General features: G+C 39.4%; 1 protein-coding gene across 3 annotated transcripts in view; it reads right to left on the bottom strand.

The window, feature by feature from the left end:
- sh3pxd2aa (SH3 and PX domains 2Aa) overlaps positions 1-15,009 on the bottom strand; it is a 123,797-nt gene that overhangs the window by 72,877 nt on the left and 35,911 nt on the right. For all 3 annotated transcript variants that reach the window (XM_066693582.1, XM_066693580.1, XM_066693581.1), the window contains exons 3-5: positions 10,732-10,807; positions 5,191-5,267; positions 699-790 (exon numbers count right to left, since the gene is read on the bottom strand). In XM_066693582.1, the coding sequence (XP_066549679.1) occupies positions 699-790; positions 5,191-5,267; positions 10,732-10,807 (245 nt within the window). The remainder of the gene's footprint in view (positions 1-698; positions 791-5,190; positions 5,268-10,731; positions 10,808-15,009) is intronic.

Below are 15,009 nucleotides of genomic sequence, written 5' to 3'. Positions count from 1 at the left end.
GGAATGTATCCGTGTAATCCGTCACGGAAAATGGAACGTACAGAAACAACTCTTGATCACGCAGCAGAAACATTAAATTAGGGCAGCTTTCTCTATACCTGCATCAAATGCTGCGGTTACAACAGCCCCCAAAAAACCTGCAGCTCATTAAATCAAAGCACACCCATGCCTCCTCAGATCAAAGCCCAGAGCCGCAAACATATTCTTCACCCTTCAGAGATCTTGACAGGATGGGAGTGTAAAAACATGGACAATGAACCACGTAGGCTCTGAGAAGCCATGGCAGCTCTCAAATTAAGCTACTGCACCAGAATGAAAAAATCCTACTTTCCATTTATCTTTGGTCTGCTTTGGGAGAGCACTGGTAGCCATGAATTCAACAATCCGATTAGTTTTTTTTTTAAATAATTTTAAGTTGTAGACTTGGTCACTTCAACACAGTAAACAGCTTTCTTTTGTAATTATGTCATTCTGGTTCACCTTTCCATTTCTTGAAAATGGCTGCAGTCATTCAGTCTAGGCTAAGGAGGGAAATTCATTAGCTTTAAATAATTTAAGTAAATAAAAATAAACAAACATGACAGTACAACTACAAATACATCCAAAGCGTTTCTGGGGGAGGGGTTTATCCGTGAGCTTGTTTAGAAGTGCAGTTCATGATAAGGCTGTCACTGTCTGTCTGCTGTGAGAACACTTACTCTTTGGGTGGGTTGAGGTCGTCAGGCCTGGTCTCAAAGAAGTGCAGCACATCCTCACTTTGAGAGATCTGGGAAGGGAGACGGACCAATGCCTGCAACACAAAAAAAGGCAAAAACATTTACATCTATTGACTAATCAGTTAACATAACTGGGCACCAACTGCGTCTTCTAATATGGCAATGGGCTGTGGAGAGCTTTCCAACTGGTGTGTTGGTGCTTCATGTATTATATAAGCTCTTTATATATTATATATGTATAAAGCGGTCACATTTCAAAACACTCCTGCTTCTGAAACTATTTCAGCAGCTGGCTTGTGTTCCTTGTTGATGTTTGTTTGAACGCGTCTTCAAGCATGAAGTATAGTGCATGTTGAAAAAATCTTGGCAGCAAATGTAAAGGAAGAGGGGGAGGTTTTCAAGGAAAGAGAAGAGAGGAAGACGGACAGGAGCTTCAGATAGGGATAAGACAGAGGAAAACAGATGGTGGATGATAAGCGCATATTGTTCTGAATGCTTGCACACACTCAACCGGCCATCCTTTACACTTCTAGATGTTAGACTAAATACACTATTATATTCAATTGATCCAAAAAATGATATGAGGGGTTACGAGGGACATGCTTTCAACAGCTCTACATATCCATCATATGCTGTTAAAACATGAAAACAGTTAATAAATGTGTGCTGATTAAGGAAGAAGACATTTCAGCTGTGGTGACTGAAAATACATTGAATTAAACAAAAATGCTGCTATTAAGAAACCTAATTTCTAAACATACAGGTAGGATGCACTGCAGCTTTCAGAAACTGTTTTTAGGTTATGTTGTCCTAACTATACAATATGCTTTCTTCCCTAAGAAAATGGGCAATCGTGCTTCTGTCTGTTTACATTCTCCAAAGGAAATTACAGCTTCTGACCCAAAAGGAGTTTCCTGTGAAGCCTGGTGCATAAGATATCACTCAAAGCCTGACAGCAAGAGCTACAAAAAGAAAAAAACAATACTGTCTAGCTCATGTAATCTGTCCTTTTATGGCCTATCAGGGAACATATTATCCTAAGCACTTGTTCCTGTGTACTCTGTTGTGCACTGGTAATGTGCTTTCAAAACAAGTGACGTTGCTGTATTTTGTTTATACTTTGTCGTAAAAAAGACTTTCAGAGTAAGGACATGAATTTATTTTTATCATGTACAGTTGTGCGTATCTCTATAAAAGTGTGGTTGAACTTACTTAGAGCATTTGTTCTTAGTTTTACCGTTTTAATGTTGCACCTTTTTCATCCAACAGGCCAAAATATGAAGTGCCCTTGACCATGATGTTAGAAATAAAGAACCGCTATGTGTGCCAATTTTGTGGAATGGTGGAACAGTCTGCTCCAGGACCTGCACCTGGTGAATTAGTTTTGGACAAGTTGTTGAGCACATCAATCAAAAACTTTAATGCTATAAAAGGTATATCCATATATTGTACAGGGAAAAACATTTTCCTGTTCAAAACCAGCCCTTGCACCCCTACCAAGTAACCAGCAGCTGAAAATATCAGAACTACTTAAAATGACATAAAATAGGCTATGGATAATTGAGCAATGTAGATATTATATTACATCATCAGGTATCAAACCCTGAAATAGGGCTGAACCCCTGTAACTTCTTTTGCATTGACGAATTGCACAGGAGTGGGTACAGAAAGATATTTGCTGATTTTTTTCTGTTAAGTGACCATTGTGTTTAAGGCTCAGTCCTTTAAAGATGACATCATGGTTGTTTGAAGCAAGCTACATGAATATCCAGCACTGTGTTGTTCACTGCTCTATGACGAGGATTTCCAGACCAGGTCACCGTCCAAGCACAGTTCACAAAACCCCTTCAAGCATGCTTGTGTTAATGAGTTCCTAATACGGCACATCTGATTGCTGGCTCATATTATTTAATAAGCATTACTCATTAGTTTGTTAAAGTAAAAAAAAAAAAAAAAAAAAAAGGAGCCGAGGGAGGGTTTGATCGATACTAATCAAAATCAAAGGCGTAAATCCCAGAATTGTGCTGACAGGCTTCCCCACCCAAAAAGTTAGATCATTTTTCCATATAGTATTGGCAACTCTGTTTGCTGTACAGTAGTCTGGTTACATCAGCCAGTGCAGCCACACTAAAAGCATACGACCAATATAAATCATTCATTATTCACAAGCAGTAATGCAATACATGGATTTAAGGTTTTCCCTGATGAATAAGGATTTACTTTCAACATTAAGGCTTGCTGGAGACGCACCCTGTACTGTAATGTGACAAACCATAGAAAATGATGAGCATATATAGGGCTTATATACAAGATTTTCCTGTACCTACCAGTAAGACAATGTTATTAAAAGATGATACTGTAAAACCTATTAGAACCTTTGTCTTTAAATTAGTTTACAGCTCTGGAAAAATTTAAAGAGACCACTGCAAAACTATCAGTTTCTCTGGTTTTACGATTTATAGGTATGTCTTTGGGTAAAACGAACATTTTTGTTTTATTCTATAAACTACTGACAACATTTCTCCAAAATTTCAAATAAAAATATGAATGGAATGGAATGCCTGCCATACATGTAGAGATGCTGATACAAGAAAAAATTGCAGTGGTCTCTTATTTTTTTCCAGAGCTGTATTTTTTTCCTTAGAGGGTTATTCTACACTCTCCACAGCTTTAAATGCAGAACATACTCTTATGCTAAGCCAAATGCCTAAAGCTCAAGTCTTAGATAAAATACTGTATGGTAGCAGTGCATCTAGGAAGTGCCCACTTTTTGTATTTATTTTTATTTAAACAAGTTCTTTTAGACACTATTTCATTAGAAGCTCTTAAAAAATGCAGCTCTGATTGTTTGTGTCTGACCCATTACTGGAATTCCACAAGGGATTTTAGTCAAATGAGTGGCCTTGTGTAGCAGGCTATCCATCACCTCAAACACTGTGAGGTCAACTCAATTAGCCGATATGGTAGGAGGCAAATTTTCTTTGGAATGAAAGGACTGTTTATTGGCCAGCTTAAAAAAAGACAACTCGTAAATATATATATATATATATATATCTCATTATTCAAGCATGACTAACAATTTTAGATTTAATTTCAATGTGTAAAGGCGAGAGGACTGATCATTTTACTGTTAAAAAGAATGGCTCGGATAATAGATTTTGACATGCTTCTTTTATAATGTGCTTTCAAAGTCTATAAAAATACTGTGTACTATTTTACAACAAGGAGCTGCAAATGGTTATTCCTGTCTGTGGTGTTAATACAGTAGATTTTCTTTAGCATCATCCTACTTTAACTTACATATTTTCTCACAATCTTTAATAATATGAAATGAGAAAAATACATATATCTAACAAAAATACACTTTTTAAATGCAGTAGGAAAAGATAACGCAGACAGCGGCACATTACTACAAATCAGCACTTAACAGCTCTCTTCACAAAAAATATGTTTTTGGAAAGATAAGTTTAATAAATGAGAGCAGGATTTGTCAGTATCATGTTTTTAAACAGTGATGCATTCAAAAGAGTGTAATGAATGGCCTTGTAAGGCAAGCCCCTGTCAATTGATGCATTTACACGAGTACAGTGGAGACAGCAGGCGTTCAGGTCATGGGGCAGAGGTTAATTCTGACTGACCCCAGACCCACAATGAATTATTGACCCCTCAACAGGCTGCCTGTCTGGTCACACTGTGACAATAGAAGCGCCCAGCCGTTCACTCCCTACACTCAGAGCGCTGCAACAGTCGGCACTGAAAGACTACAATTACTGATAGTAGAGAATCCCAAAATTCAAGAATGAACTCTCATCTCCATATCATTACCCCATTCCTCTAGCCTGGATTTATTGCAGGGGCCACAATGAAAAACGTGTCCATGTGCTTTCACACATTAATTACTGGACCATCACTGGCCAGGATGGGAGTAACAACTTGGAATCAAATGGTTCCTCAGCTCACTGTTAGCTAACGATTACCTTGTCGCTACTTTAAAACCTTACAGACATTCTGTGGCATGTGGAGAGATCTGATGGCCAGCCTATCCTAATATCATCTTTGTCTGAAGAGAACAGGCCATTCTCACTGATGGTTTGACAGGTATATTGAAGCCATTTTTCAGAACTCGTCAAGGTCTATATCGAGTTTGTGCCCATAGGACAAGGATTTCCTTACTGCTGCTGCCTCTCCCAGCACTCCTGTGAGAAGCGTTGTCAATGGACATGGCACAGATTGAGCATTGTGCGGACAAATTTGGGCACAGACTACAACACCACTCTCTGACATACAATCTTTAGCAACTGCCTTCCTGGTTGTCATTTCTTGTCTTTAGATCCTCTATGGCCCAGTTACGTATTTGGACTCCTGACATGTCATTACAGAGACCTTTGGGGTGGCCTGTAAAGAGTGTAAAGAGACCAGTGAACAAACAAAACCAGTGTAGGGTAGAATCCTGAGGAAGAGCATCCCCTCTTACCCTGCAGTAGTCGTCGATGGGCCGCAGTCTTCTTACGGCAACGTCTCTGACATGGCTCCGTCTGAACAGGATTTTGCCTGCAAGAGGAATCAAATGTTAAGAAACGTGAAGGTCTGTTGTGAACAGATAAGAATAAAAGAGATGCCACAGGGCTGAGATCTGAGCACTGCAATGCATCTGTGTGTTTTCAAGCTCAGCCTTTATGGTCTCCTCCGGTTTAAAGCCAATTCTTTGATGTGCATTAAAGTGAAGGTTGCATTTCTTTGAACTGCACATCACTACACTCAAGTAATAGTTATAGTATTTTTTAATAGTTATACCTTATTTAAAAAAAGTTTTCTATAAAAGGACATGACGTTTTAACGTTCTATTATAATTTTTTATAACAGAGTTTGTAAAGGCAAACCTGACTGCTTTAAGAACTACAATTATAGTGTTAGGCAATAATCGGGACTTTGCCAAATGAAGTTACTCATCACAAATTCCGGGCGTTCCATAGGCTTCAAAAGGGTTGCTAAGCATCCCTTTGGAATAAAAAGTCATCCTGCCCATCGGTATACAGTATGAACTTGTAGCTTGAGTCTCCACCAGCCCTGACTGTGCGCTCTCTTTGAAGTCTAGTATAAAAGTGTTAAAACTCATGCCGAGAACTGAACCACTGCGGTGCAGGTCAGAGTGATGACGCAGTATTTTGACAGATCAAAAGCAGAGTGCTTGAAAAAGCCCTTCAAGAAAGAGGTTTTAGTATTGAACATCACAGGCCTGGAGGAAAGGTGGGCCTCTATGACTGAACTTATATGAGGGGCTGAGTAAGACAGGAGTTGCTCAAGGAAGTCAAACTGTGGCTTAACACTGGAAATGAACTTTTAAATTAATTTCCTCCAATGTGAAACCTTTTATCCCACTTAAACAAGCTAAATCAGTGGGGACTTGGGGCATTACTGAATGAAAAAATACAACTAAAAAGCATCAGGGAAGAGGGTGTCAGTAAGTGTCTGTACTGTGCAGAAGATGAGCACATTTGTACTTCACCTTGCTCGATGTGAACAGAGGTAAGTTAACAGAGGCACAAGTTATCAAGTTATAATAGTTTTTTCACTGGCAAATTTCATGCAATAGCCAAAAGCCACAACACTGACAACCAATAACCTCAATGTACCGTAACTACTTGTGACTAATAATTAGGATTAATTAGGATTAGGATTCGGTAGATTCGGTAGCTCCTGAAACACATGCAGTGCTTTCAAGTCCCTACCTCACTCCACCACACCTGGGACTATAGACAGTTACAAAACTTTGGGCAATTGGAATAATTTGCCATGCCCATGACTGACTGACTGACTGACTGTGAGTCAGAAGAGGCGTGGAATAGGACAGGCTCACACAGGGTCCCCAGATATTTGCACAGCATGGGAATAAATTTAACAAGTCAAGTGTCTTCAACAACTAGAGGGGGTATACAAAGCTGTGTGCAGAGGAGAAAATAAAAACAGCTCTGGGGCTTATTCTGAACCCTTGAAATATACAACATCTCAAAGAAGTGAAGGGGGAAATTGTATCAAGTCGGAATCTGCAAGTCAATAATATGAACCTTTGCAAACAATACAATAATGCTAGAATGACAAAGCATGCAAGAGCTGTACAATGACAACAAAACATGTGCAGTAATAATGAGTTTATCATGATAAGATACAGAAGTGTGCGAACATTCATGGTTCACAGGTTTTATGGGAAAATCTGCCTCGTTTAAATGTGTAAAGCTAAAACTACAGTATTCTACTAACCTAGGTTATATATCCACATAATTAGATTAATCTGAAACAACAAAATATGTTTGAACAAATGCTGTACACACAAAAAGAAGGCTTGTTTCTCAAAGGCTGACAATTCCCCTCTGTGAATTATGTTAATCTAGATTTAAGAAGCTTGTCTACTGAAACGGTTTAATATAATACACAGATAGGAATGACAGGCCTTAGAATACAGTAGGACAGTCCCTATAGACCCTTTCAGTATACAGATGACTCAAAATGATTTACAAAGCTTAATGAAAATGCAAAAGGCTGCCAGAGATGGTTCCTCTTATTTAGCTGTTTATTTTTCATCTCCCTCTGTGTATCTGCATGCCATCAGGGAGATATAATTGCTGCTGCGGTCTTGCCAGGAGAGTCCTCTCCATGTTTTATTTTCTGGTCAAACAAACACATTCTTTGTTATGTGAATCACACTGGTCTCCTTCACAGGATATTCATAGAAGACCCTGTACATGTTAGTGTAATCTTTAAGGCCACCACTAGATGCCAGTGAAGCGTGGTGTAGATGGTAGCTGCTGATAACAGACTTTCCGTACTGAGATATATGATACTATGGCAACCAAAAAGAGAGAGCCTGAGAAGACTAAAGCAGTCAACAAGAACGCTAAAGACTCGCTGGAAATAAGCATTGTTTATTAAATGTTCTGTTGACTTTTGTAGGCAAACACCAAACAGAGTTATTCAACTTAATATTCTGTAGGACATACAGAAATGGTTGCAACAATATCTTTTAGATTTTTTATTGCTACGAGGCTTAAAGTCAATACGTTTTTGTTGTTTGCTGCCATTTTTGAAACGTGTAAACAGACCAGACAGACTCTTTCCTTTTTTGTGGTTTATTTGTTCTTCTGTGTTATATGTCAATTAACTTTTTACAATTGCTATATTTACCAGAGTGCCACAGTCCACAGTCATAAAGGCTGGGATCTTTGCAGCAGGCATTCCAGAGGGTTATCAATATTGAGACCTTCCTTTGATCAATAGCAATATCCCATAAGTAACATTTATCAGTAAGCATCTGAAAATGAAAAATCAGGAACGCAACACATAATGCAAAAGAAAAGCCTTTGTCAAATATTATGAGATATATTCCAGTTCTTGCAAAATGGTTTAATAACAATACATTTTTTCAGGACCAGCAGGTTGACTAGATGTTTACACTTCTGTTTACAAGTATCCCAAAATCTGGAGATCTGCGGTACAGAAGGAATTAATATGGAGGGTTACTCAAGGGCTACTAACCCATTATGCCTTCAAACACAAGCAAGTCTGTGGTGATGGTGACAACGTAATTCTGGGAAAAAGCAAATCGGATAAAATTATTTGAGAATGTTTACAAGAGACTACTGAAAAACCTAACGAATGCCATACAATGGGTGATAGTGGCCGACGTTCAAAAAAAGCCAGAGATGGAAAAAACAGATACGCGTCCCAGTATATATTAAACATGCACCCAATGCTATTTATTTATTGGGGTTTTTTTTGGCATTTGTTTAAGATTGCAGTGAAGAAAACCATAAATATAAAGTAAATAAACCAAATGTATAATTGTATGAATATGCTACTTCCAGAGCATAACATTTTCTTGGGGTACTCTGATATATATACAACAATTATGAATCACTACTTGGCCTGGGGTTGTGGATTACAGATTTAATAATGTATTTGGTTGCAGCAACAGCAAGGATAAAGGTGCAAATTTGCCTAAAACTTCATAACTGGAGTGTTTCCATGTCTTATTCCATTAACATTTAAAGAGACACAGCAACCTTCAACAAAAGCCTTAGTATTGAAAGGTAATTGTTACAAACTAATTTCATCCTGTACAGGTAGTGCTAACCAGATGATTTTAGAGACTGTAGAAAAGTAGTACTAAACGTGAAGGTCTTTATGTGTTGCTATAGTGTATCAGTAACATGTTTACCACTCTTCCAGATTGATTTTATAATCTAAGCTACTTTTAAATCTTTAACATTTAAAGCATAACAAATAATGGTGGAAGTCAAAAGCTGTGGTTTTCCTAACTCGCTGGATAGCAAAAAAACTAAAAAAAAAAATCACCCGATTCGTCACTATCATCAAGTCAACCATATATTAGCGTTTCTAACTCCATATTCTTACTCCTTGATAGTAATTATAGTTTCCATAGACAAATTAATACAAAATAAGTAGTGCTTATCAATATTATTGCTTATCAAATTTTGTCCAAACTGGAGGTACCCAATCAGAACACAATGTATAACGAACTAGGTACAAATGTATTTGCTTATAATTTAAAACTTCTTGTTGTTTATATATGTTACTGTAATAACTAACACTCCAAAAAATGTAATGGAGTTTGTGCAGTGGTAACCAGCAATACAATACATCTACACAATGCAACAGCTCCTAGCAACATTGCAGAACCTGAAGTTTAGGAAAGAAGGAACTAGTATGAGAGACTCTTGCAGACACTGTGACAGTAAATAGATTAGACTAGTTTCTGTCAGCCCCGGTCAACAATGCAAGAGCTCTAAAAATACAGCTATTGACGGGTGTTCGGGAGACATGTGATAGGGAGCGAATGAATGTGGATTCAGAGTGCCTTTGGGTGTAAAACAAATGTGAACATTCACACACACACAAGCAGGCGTTCCCAACTGACAGATCAGTGTAGGTGGGAAGAGCTGGGGGGGGGGCTGAAGCCGTAGTCTGTAGGTCCTGACAAAGATGGGAAATTCTAAATTAACCTGTCCATTCAATTGCTTCAACTCTTGTCAATCAACTGCAAAACACCCAAAAAACTCCGTAAGTGGGGCGAACAAAAGTGACACACATACTGTCTTGGCCTGCAAAACACTTTGCAAACCACACCAAACCAAGCTACATTTTGAGAATGAAGTGTGGGGCGGGGGTTCAAAATACAATGAGTGATACTATATTCTTTATCTCACATTCTTGTTTTGTTTTGTTCCTGTGGACACCAGCCAACACTTACAGGATCACTCATGTTGTAATCTTTGGTCTCCTCTGTTATTGGTAAACCAATGCCAACAAACAAGAGATTATTATGTGAGGGGGCTGTTACTGGTGATTCACAGGTGGGGTAATTTCAAATATCCACAATAAACCTTCCTGGAAAAAAGACTGGATTTAAAAAAGATTACAGAGTTCAGATCAGGAACAACACACTACTCTCGTGATTCATGCAGATCAATTAAAGAGCACGGATCCAGCAGGAAAACAATAACTGGCAGAATTCTGCAGCCAAACCTGGAGTCTAAACAAATAGCCACTTTGTGAACACAAATTACAGGGGGAAAAGGCTGTCACATGTGTGCAGCAGCATAGGCCTTAGGTCAGTTATCCTCTTACTGACTCAGAATAAACACCCATTTGAATTCTGAAACTATTCAATCTACAGGAGATCTCCGTACGGTGTTAGCTGAAAACAGAGTTACTATCATATCAATCTGGAAAACACAGCTCTGCAGGCATAAAACATACACTCAAAACCTAAAGACTTAAGTTAGAATAGGCAAATTTACATTGAATCCGTCAAGTACCGTGAAAACCATAAACCATACCTAGACAATACATTTGGTTCTTAAATTCAGCATAACATGCAAATTCATGTTCTTTTTTAAAAGCTGATATTTGTCACTGTATTAAAAAACGAATTAAACGAATGGCATCAGCTTTGTGATGATAAATGACAGCCAAGGTTCAATGCACATGCTCTGCTCACCTGGCAGAAAGGGGATAATCCTCTGCTTGGGGTCTTTCTGGCCTCCTTCGATGGGGAACTTGTCCAGGATCTGCATCTACAAGAAAGAAGAGAAACACCACTTAGAAATGCAACCATCCTGTGCATGCTGCAGTTCCATAGCTTTTCCATAGAAATTAAATGTTGAAACGTTTGCAGCCACCTGCAGTCTACCGAGCCACACACTCAAACAAAGCAGCCACAACAGATATCACAACAGCACAATCAATATTTCTTGGTTGCAAGGCTTCTGCATAAATACAGCTCATAACAGACACCCTATGACTCTTCCCCTAAATCATTCATACTGTAATTATGCCCCAGAATGCAGCATGTTGTCAAACAAATATGGAGCATGATAACAAAAAAAGGAAACTTAAGTAGTAGTAATTATTTATGGAAGGTGGCAATAAAACTTCACATCAATGTTTGTTTTTCAGATATAGTTTGAAAACAGTTAATAAATGTAAAGAAAGACATCTTGACAGAAGAAATACTACTTCGAGACTTCAATATAACTATACATTTACATGTATTTTTTGTTTTCATTAACATTTAAGTCTCTCCAACAACAGGAACTACTCTGGTTGGTAATGAGGCACAGCGATTGTTATAAAAAAGCTCCACAGATCTAAGACCAAACATCCTCCTCAGTTGCTTTAGGTTTGTGGGGCACTGCCTTCACCTGGCTCCAAAAAACTCTGCACCACTGCAGGTCTTATTAAGTATAATTATTACTTCTCAGATGGACACGGCCCCTACTTTAGCACGCATTTCAAAAACTAACATCCAAAAAATGCAACTCTCAAGTCTGTGGTTGGCAATAAATCTCCCCGGGAGACACTGTCATTTTTACAGTGCTGCCTCTGTTAAGAATGGAATATTTGTGCACTGAACAAGGTCACGAACTTCATTCAATACTCCAGACTAACCTTTTTCTCTTCTAAATGATGGTTATAAGGAGTGTAATTACAGGGGCTCTAAAAAGCTACCATGTAGAACCACTGCACTAAGTGCTTTGATTTGTAGGTTGCCAAAAGGAATTACTTTATCAGCAAAAATCTTTTCAAAGGACCTTATTGAAAAGTGGGCAATAGTGTGCTTTTACTACAAAGGTGTATCAGCCAGTTGGTTTACAATTAGCTAAGGAGTGCCATATACAAACATATATACACACACACATACACACACAGACAAGAAACTTTACAGATTATAAATAAGGCTACAAATCCACCACAAGCTTGATACATTAACTAGATATCCAAATCAGCTCTTTGATCCTCTTTCTCGCTCCAGCTGAGAGAGTTAAGAGCAATTTGTATTCATGTCAAATCTTTACTGGTCCTGTGGTCTCGTATAGCCAAAACAATACCTACAGTGAGGGAAAAAAGTATTTGATCCCCTGCTGATTTTGTACGTTTGCCCAGTGACAAAGAAATGATCAGTCTATAATTTTAATGGTAGGTGTATTTTAACAGTGAGAGACAGAATAACAACAACAACAAAAATCAAGAAAAACGCATTTCAAAAAAAGTTATAAATTGATTTGCATGTTAATGAGGGAAATAAGTATTTGATCCCCTATCAATCAGCAAGATTTCTGGCTCCCAGGTGTCTTTTATACAGGTAATGAGCTGAGATTAGGAGCACTCTCTTAAAGGGAGTGCTCCTAATCTCAGCTCGTTACCTGTATAAAAGACACCTGTCCACAGAAGCAATCAATCAATCAGATTCCAAACTCTCCAACACGGCCAAGACCAAAGAGCTGTCCAAGGATGTCAGGGACAAGATTGTAGACCTACACAAGGCTGGAATGGGCTACAAGACCATCACCAAGCAGCTTGGTGCAATTATTCGCAAATGGAAAAAACACAAAATAACTGTCAGTCTCCCTTGGTCTGGGGCTCCATGCAAGATCTCACCTCAATGATCATGAGAACGGTGAGGAATCAGCCCAGAACTACACGGGAGGATCTTGTTAATGATCTCAAGGCAGCTGGGACCATAGTCACCAAGAAAACAATTGGTAACACACTACGCCGTGAAGGACTGAAATCCTGCAGCGCCAGCAAGGTCCCCCTGCTCAAGAAAGCACAAGTACAGGCCCGTCTGAAGTTTGCCAATGAACATCTGAATGATTCAGAGGAGAACTGGGTGAAAGTGTTGTGGTCAGATGAGACCAAAATCGAGCTCTTTGGCATCAACTCAACTCGCCCGTGTTTGGAGGAGGAGGAATGACCCCAAGAACACCATCCCCACTGTCAAACATGGAGGTGGAAACATTATGCTTTGGGGGTGTTTTTCTGCTAAGGGGACAGGACAACTGCACCGCATCAAAGGGACGATGGACGGGGCCATGTACCATCAAATCTTGGGTGAGAACCTCCTTCCCTCAGCCAGGGCATTGAAAATGGGTCGTGGATGGGTATTCCAGCATGACAATGACCCAAAACACACAGCCAAGGCAACAAAGGAGTGGCTCAAGAAGAAGCACATTAAGGTCCTGGAGTGGCCTAGCCAGTCTCCAGACCTTAATCCCATAGAAAATCTGTGGAGGGAGCTGAAGGTTCGAGTTGCCAAACGTCAGCCTCGAAACCTTAATGACTTGGAGAGGATCTGCAAAGAGGAGTGGGACAAAATCCCTCCTGAGATGTGTGCAAACCTGGTGGCCAACTACAAGAAACGTCTGACCTCTGCGATTGCCAACAAGGGTTTTGCCACCAAGTACTAAGTCGAAGGGGTCAAATACTTATTTCCCTCATTAACATGCAAATCAATTTATAACTTTTTTGAAATGCATTTTTCTGGATTTGTTTGTTGTTATTCTGTCTCTCACTGTTAAAATACACCTACCATTAAAATTATAGACTGATCATTTCTTTGTCAGTGGGCAAACGTACAAAATCAGCAGGGGATCAAATACTTTTTCCCCCCCCACTGTATCTAACCTCTCTGAGTTCTGACAGACATTTTGCTTCTGTTGTATTGTTTTATGTAAAGCAGGTTAAAATCAAGTATGAAAAAATAAAAAGGTTTTATGTCAGCTCTAAAGGTTTTTAACTGTTCTTACATATTATTTTCACCGTCATTTATAAAGATTTTCAGCTTTAAAAAAAAAAAAAACACTGACAATTAGAGCTGGCCCACCTCACAACCACTCCTTAAACACAGACTTGCAGAATGAGAATATTCATAATCAAAAATAATAAAAAAACACCCTGCCTGTAGTCCATTGAACTGAAGCTCTCTGATGTATAAAAGGGAAATATATATATATATATATATATAAGGAAAAGGGGGTTCAAACAAGCCAAAGAAAATAAACACAAAATGACAGGATCCTCAGTCTTAAACATGGGTTCAGCACTTCTCTCCAGATGTGGTCTACTAACTCAGAATTGCTGAGGACAGCACTTGAGACCTCACATCTGGAAGAGAGGGGTCGAGGGAGCCACAGAAACCCCACCCAGCCGGAGGAACCAGGTGAACAAACGATCGGGCCTGCCGTCCAGCCCATTCAGTCTGGGTCAGGGTGTTTGTGAGGCTCTTCGCAGCGCTGCACCAGGCTTCTTCCTTGTGGGTAACCATTTCAGAGCTCTTTTTCTGTGCTGTCTAACAGTTGTTTCCTTTGCATTGGAGGAAGACTTCTGCAGTCTGTGTGCTTGTCTTGAAGGACTGATGAGAGAGTACGTTATTTGGCTTTTTCTTTACGTACATCCAAATGGGTAATACAAATGTCACATTGTACAGGACTGTTAAGCTGTTACTTCATTCTACACTGTGCTCTGTATACACTCAGCATTCTCCTGCTCACAGGGGGCTTGGCTGGGAGGGCCTGCTCAGCTGGGAGTTTTCCCTCCACAGCTCAGACAGATTTCTGGCACACTGCACACAGTCATTCAACAGCGATAAGGTAATCCGCACTGGGCCGCTCAGCCCTCGGCACCTAGAGACAGGTGGGTCGAAGGGCTCCATGGCAGCAGAGGAACAGGTGGGAATAAACGCTCTAAGACTGAGTACAAATCCTTCCCAAGAGGCTTAGATCACTGGAAAGAAAAAGAAAAAAAGAAAAAAGCTGTACGGCTCTCCAGAGCTACAGCAGAACACAGAGGCCACAACTGAACATCTCCAGGAGCCAAGGCACCTCATTCAGAGCAGAAGAGAAAGCATTGAACTTGTTTTCCCACATTAACTGTTGAATTGTCTTCTGGAGAGAATCACAGGCCCTGTTCTCAGCTCATGCGCAACCACTGAGGAGCA

The sequence above is a fragment of the Amia ocellicauda genome, chromosome 20 (genome assembly GCF_036373705.1).
Source record: "Amia ocellicauda isolate fAmiCal2 chromosome 20, fAmiCal2.hap1, whole genome shotgun sequence".
Taxonomy (NCBI): Eukaryota; Metazoa; Chordata; class Actinopteri; order Amiiformes; family Amiidae; genus Amia; species Amia ocellicauda.
This window is presented reverse-complemented; position numbering and strand designations above follow the sequence as displayed.